At 47.8% G+C, this 6,516-nt stretch overlaps 1 protein-coding gene across 1 annotated transcript in view; it reads left to right on the forward strand.

Moving 5' to 3' along the window:
• Positions 1-6,124: 6,124 nt before the first annotated feature.
• The window catches only part of Ca7 (carbonic anhydrase VII), a 9,136-nt gene continuing 8,744 nt past the window's right edge, over positions 6,125-6,516 (forward strand). Inside the window, exon 1 of the mRNA XM_013012945.1 lies at positions 6,125-6,233. Coding sequence (XP_012868399.1) covers positions 6,194-6,233 — 40 coding nt within the window. The 5' untranslated portion in view covers positions 6,125-6,193. The remainder of the gene's footprint in view (positions 6,234-6,516) is intronic.

Here is a 6,516-nt window from a genome sequence, read left to right on the forward strand (position 1 = left end):
TGTCGCAGCCTACATACACCTGAGAGCTTGATTTAATCCACAAAGCTCCAGCCTGCAAACACCATAAGTTAGGCCCTGTTCTTGGAGAGTTCAGTCTTGTGAGCAGAGGGCTTTCCAGTGCAGCCCTCCTATAGAGGAAAGCTGGGATGCTGGGGTGCACAGAGAAATCTCAACACCTCCTCCAGGAATGTCATGTGTGATGTGGAGCTGGAACTGTGCTTTAAGCAGAGGGAAGAGCAAGTGTCATCTCTAGGAGGCAAAGTAGGGCTGTGGGGCTAGTGAAGTTTGATCAGGTGACAGATGAGAAACATCAGGGGCTAGACTGTGAGGACCATGAACATAGAAACGAAGAAGATAAAGTTGCATGCCAGTGCTCTAAGTGTGTGCAGGTGCACTGAATGCACAGAACATCCAGGTCCCTTATGGCTGTTTTGTAGGGAAAGATGCCAAGGGGAAAAATTACTCAATGAGGAAGGGAAAGCAGAGTGGGGACTTGAGGCCCAATGACCAGCAGGAAGATCGATAAGGATTCTTTCCTCTCTGCCCAGACTTACAGGCAGCTTCAGGTTAATAATTGTCTGGAATAAAGTACAATTGAGCACAGATCTGTACCCACAATCCCTCTAGGATGGAAGAGAGTGGAAAGAGTATTGGGAACAGTTTGACAGTAATAAGGCAGTGATGATAAATTTACTTCCTCTAGCCAAGGTCTCCAGGACTGGAGTGGGGACCCACCCTCCTACCACTTCCCTGGCCCTACCAAGCCAACACCTATGAAACCCAACTCACGGGAGACAGAGGTATGAGGGGTTCCCAGGACATCATGTGTTTGTGGTGTCATATTTCCTTCTGCACTTGGACAAGTGATACATAAGGGATAATATAAAATACCCAGGGAACGTAGAGAGGTCAAAAGGTGATGGGTGAAAGTTCACTGCTTAGCCTCTTGTGTTCATAGCAATAGGAGACTGCCAAAAAGGAAACATAATCAAATGTGTTTGGGGGGAAAATGCTTATGAAATGCCTGATTTTGAAAAAGGTTATGTTGCCTGAGTATGTTAAACGATACTTCAATGTATACCTTTCCTAGAATACAAAGTACCACAAGCTGAGTGGCTTAAAACAAGAGAAGTCTGGAATCAGAGGCAGGGTTATGGTTCTAAAACCTACAGGAGGGAATCCTTTGCCTCTTCCTACTTGTGCTAGTTTGCCAGCAATCTCACCTTCCCCTTGTCTCTCTTCCAGTGTCTCTTCTCTTCTTTGAAGGACAATGTACATTGGATCAGGATCCACTTAATTACTTCATCTTATAACCTGATTATATCTACAAAGGCTCTGTTTCCAAATAAGATTACTTTCTACCTCCTTCCATCCTAGAGGGATTGTGGGTAGGGATCTGTGCTCATTTCTATCTTATTTTAGGCAAAAGTAGTAAGGGAAGGGAGTTAGAAGTTCAACAATATTTACCTGGAAAGATGCCAATGCTAGAGCTATAGAGACTGATCAGACAAAATTCTGCCACCACTGATGTGTATTTCCTGTTGTGGAGTGCAGCAAACCATAGCTATCAGACCAGGAAGTCATGGCTTAATTCATTTAAGCCATTTGATATTCAAAGTGTCATCTGAACCAGCAGTATCATTGGGAAATGATCATTCTAATGCACAATCACAGATCTGCTGCATTGGAAACCCTAGGGTGAGGCCTGGAAAAGCATTTAACAGAGCTACCAGGTGATTCTGATGACTTAAGAACTACTGGGCTAAGCCAACCATCTTGCTACCCATCCTCCTACTGCACAAGCAGGAAAAGCAAACCTCTAACTACAGCACTCCTTCTGTTTGCTGAGCACTTACTTATATATCAGGCAGGATCTTGACATTTATTACTTCTTGTTCTCACATCTATTTCATACAGTAGATACTGCTGTTTACCCTGTTTTAAACACAGACAGTAGAGCCATGGAAAGCGGGCAATACCAAAAAATAATGGTGTTAGAACTGAGTATCCCAGGGGCTGGGAAGGTGGCTCAGTGGTAGAGTGCTTGCCTTGCATGCATGGAACCCTGGGTTTGATTACTCAGCACCACATAAGCAAAAAAAGCCAGAAGTGGTGCTGTGGCTCAAGTGGTAGAGCACTAGCCTTGAGCTGAAGAGCTGAGGGACAGTGCCCAGGCCCAGAGTTCAGGCCCATGACCGACAAAAAGAAAGAAAGAAAGAAGGAGATTCCAATAGATTTGCCTGGTCTATTATTTTATCCATTCCAGTTGGTATCAGCCAAAGGAGACTGGATCTATGGACTCCTGAGAAGTTTGAAGCAGCTTATATTCTGTGTGAGAGCAACCAAGAAAATGAGTCCAGATACCTTACAGGGCTTGGTTAGTAGTCCTTTCTACCTATCCTTGACCATCCTAGCTCTTCTCCCCTTGGTGCTCATTGGGTTTCTTGTCTTTTTTCCTAACCCCATAAGCACTGTGAGACATCACAGGTCTATAACATTCACAACTGGGTCACCTGTGTCTGGCCCAGCACTTGACTTGTAATAAGTCTTCAATAAATGCTTGCTGAACGAAACAATAAATTTCTCAAATACTTCTTGCATCTTTCTTACACTTGAAAGTGTTACTTGGCAAAGTACATATCATCTAATTTAGTAATCTACTTCTAGTGATTTATCCCAAGGAAATCACCAGACACATGACAAGATATATAAATAAGGAGGCTCACTGCAGGGCTATTTCCAATAGTGAAAACAGATATAATGCATATGCCAGAGCAATGTACTAAGTTCTCCAAGGCTGCTCAAGCAACCTTACCTCAGGCAATAGGTAAAAAAACAAACATTCTAGCCACAAAACTACCTATATAATCCTGATTGTTTATTCATACATAACAGAAAAATTTAACAGAGTGGTCCCTAAACTGTTGACAGTGGTGATCCTTGGCTAGTAACAGGACAGTAATTTAAATTTTTCTCTATATGTTGACATTTTCATTATTACTAATTTTCTACAAATAGACATGACTACTATAATTGAAAAGGCAATGTTTGAAAGGATTTTTTTTTTTTTTTTGCCAGCTGTGGGGGCTGAACTCTGGGCCTGGGCGCTGTCCCTCAGCTCTTCAGTTCAAGGCTAGTGCCCTACCACTAGAGCCACAGCACCACTTATGGCTTTTTTCTGCTTATGTGGTGCTGAGGAATCAAACCCAGGGCCTCAGGCATGCAAGGCAAACACTTTACCACTGAGCCAACTTCCCAGCCCCCGTTTGTTTTGTTTTTGTTTATGTGTGCTGGTCCTGGGGCTTGCACTTCGGGCCTAGGTACTCTCCCTGAGCTTTTTTTTGCTCAAGGCTAGCACCCTACCACTTGAGCCAAAGCCTTTTTGGTACTTAATTGGAAATAAGAATCTCCCAGGCTTTCTCACCTGAGATGGCTTCAAACTGTAATCTTCAGATCTTAGCCTTTTGAGTAGCTAGGATTATAGGTATGACTCACTTGTGCCCAGCTAGCCAACTTCTTTTTAAACAGGGATTCTAACCTGGCCAATAGGCTCTCTATATAACAAGCAGTGAGAAGAGACATGATTCTGCCCGTTCGTGCAGCTTTGAACATCTGCTGTTTCAGTGGGTGTGCACAGGGATCCCCATGGGGTAGGCAGGGTAGAAACAATCTCCTCATCACCTTGTGATATTGTGCTCAGAATATGGGAAGTGAGTTCTGGCCAAGGTTATTTGATAAGTGAAGCATAGCTTCGCAAACTGCTCAGGCCCTCCTCCCCCTGCCCTTTATTATAGTTCCCACACCCCTATCCTCCCCCATAAATAGTGAAAAACAGGAGCTTTGATGCCAGTGAGACTAAAGAGTAAATTCTCAAGCAGAGAAATCAATTCAGCTTTCAAGAGAGCATGTAATTGAAACTGGAAACATTTGAATGGGGGCATAGGCAACTCCAAGTTGACCTGAGTGGGCTGCTAGGGCAACTGGAGCTTCACCTGATGGGTAGATGTCATCCACTCTTCTTATCTGCCTGAGTTCCTAGCGCTAGAAGGAAATTGTTGAAGACAGGCTATAGGCAGGAAAGAACAGGAGGGATTTTTATTTGGATGTTAAAGAGGTAACCAACAATCTATTCTTTTAATCCTTTCAGAAAGTACACCATTCAGCACACCATTCCTCCTGTATCCACCCTTCCAGACTCTGGGCTCCTCCCTGGAAGTATGACATTCTCTCTAGCTTCTCTTCAGAGAAGACTTGCATACATACACAAATAAGAAGCAAATTTGAAATCTACTTCCTAAATACTGTCAAATGATGGTCCTAGGCTCTCATTCTTCCTCTGTTCATCCTTCCTCTCCCCAGGGAGATTTCTGAATGAAAGCTAGTTCTGATGAAGCTGAATGCAAAGCTATACAAAGAATTCCAATTGGATTTTTTAAAGTACTATAAATAAAGACTTGGGTTGCTGCGAGGGCAAAGTGGGTCAATGGAACTTGTGACATCCCTAGATGCTGAAGGCTATTGCAGCTCTCCCAGGAGAAAGGTGGCTGACTAACTCAGGGAGACAGACTGTAGGCCTTCCCCCAAACCATGCCTTTGTATTGCTGTTTTGTAGATGGCTGTTTCCAGACCTGGTGCCTCGAAGATGTTGGATTCTATGTCATTTGCTGCTCTTGAGGACTGCACCCCCTGCATCTATGTCATGGATCATCTGACATTATTACCTGGAGGTTAGATTTGTATTGAAGTTTCTTTGTATTCCTGGGCCAGAGAGAGGCTTCTGTGCAGGCCTGGGAAGTTGCTGACGAGTGGTCAATTTCCTCTATCCAGAGAACCAGAAGATGGAAGCTGAGCAACAGAAAGTTATAGACTCTTTCTTCCAATGGCTCTTCAACTCCTGTTGGATACAAGGCTCTGGTGGGTGGAGGTGGGGTCATTTGTCAATCCTTCCATCCATTCCCCAAAATGCCTGCTGAGTCTTAGGCAGACACAAGCCCCATATCCTTGGCACAAAGCCACATGCTTTGAGAATCAGGTGAATCAGACTGGGCTGGCAGACAGAGGGCATACCAGGAGGAGGGCACAGCAAGGACCAGGGCTGGTGGGATGGAAACCAGTGGGCAGTCAGGCGGTAGGCTGAGTGCAGAGTAGAAAGCCCGAGCTCCCAGCAGGTGCTTTGAAGGTCATGGGAGGAGAGGGGGCAAAGGATAGGCAGAGTCCCTGAAGGAGGGAGGAAGCAGCAGAGAAGATAAAAGGAGAATGCAAGTCAAGGCCTCAAGACTTGGTTTCTGAGGGAAGCCAACCATTGTCTATGGGCTTGTTTGTCCCCAAGGTCATTGGTTGAGGCCATTCCTCCCCACCCCTACTTTGGGGTCTGGTTGGTTCCATTTGGCCCAAGGGTTTGGGTTGCCAGTTCTGTACCCTATATACCCCAGGGCTCCTAGTTCCTTATATCCACAGGACTCCCATGCTCCAGCACCAAGGGGATGTGGTAAAGTAACCATTTTATGTGGGGTGAAACAACTACAACAGAATCTCTCATCCCCTGGCAAAATGACCTTGGGGAAGTCACTTCACATCCCTGGGCCTCAGTCTCCTGTCAAACAGAACCAATGTAATAATCATTCCATGTCATAGAGTTGGCTGAGGTTTGTATTATAGGAAGGATGTAAAGCTTGGTCTATTACTGTGAACCTTGTCTGGCCATCAGGCAAATCTCCATTCTGGACGCTCCAGTTTGCAGTATAACAAGGACTTCTCATGCTTGTCCCCAGGACCCGGGTCCAGGTGTCAGTGGTGGCATGTCTCAGGAGCAGCTTGGGTAGGAAATGCAATGTGGAGAAGCCTTGCAGTGCGCTGCATGGCTGGTCGGCTGGTCTCTGGTACCCCGTGTCCGTACAAGTGCAGGGGGACGCAGGGAGAGTGGTAGGGAGAAGGGGGGCAGTTTACCTCCTCCTGACCTCTCATTTGGACTATAGGGGATCAGCGGGCCCGCGGGAAGGCAGGGGGGGAGGGGAGGGCCGGCCTCCCTCCCTGCTAGGGGGTGGGGGGCGGGTCCCCGGGGAACCGCTCCTCCCGCCCGCAGCCGCTTTAAGAGGCTGCTCCGCGGCACGGAGCGGGCCCAGAGCCGCAGCCCGATCGAGCGGACCGAGCCCAGCCGGCAGGTACACGACTGCCTGCCGGGGACAGCAGCGGCATGACCGGCCACCACGGCTGGGGCTATGGCCAGGACGACGGTAGGCGCAGCCCCCCCCCCCTCCTCCCCGCTGCCTCTCACCCAGCTGGACTGGCTCGGATCTGCACTCGGGGGTTGGGTTTCCCGAGCCCACGCTCCAGGACCGACCCGGATCCCTCTCTCCATCCAGATCCCGGAATCCGGCCCACAAGCCGGGTTTCCCTGGTTCGGCTTCCCTTGCGCTCTGCGCAAAGTCCGCGCTGCGCCCCAGCGGGCCCGGCCGCCCGCGCCCCGTCAGTGATGGAGCCGGCTGAGCGCGTCCCACCGCCGCCTCCGCGCAGCCC

This window comes from Dipodomys ordii, unplaced genomic scaffold (genome assembly GCF_000151885.1).
Source record: "Dipodomys ordii isolate 6190 unplaced genomic scaffold, Dord_2.0 Scaffold18, whole genome shotgun sequence".
NCBI classification, from domain to species: Eukaryota; Metazoa; Chordata; class Mammalia; order Rodentia; family Heteromyidae; genus Dipodomys; species Dipodomys ordii.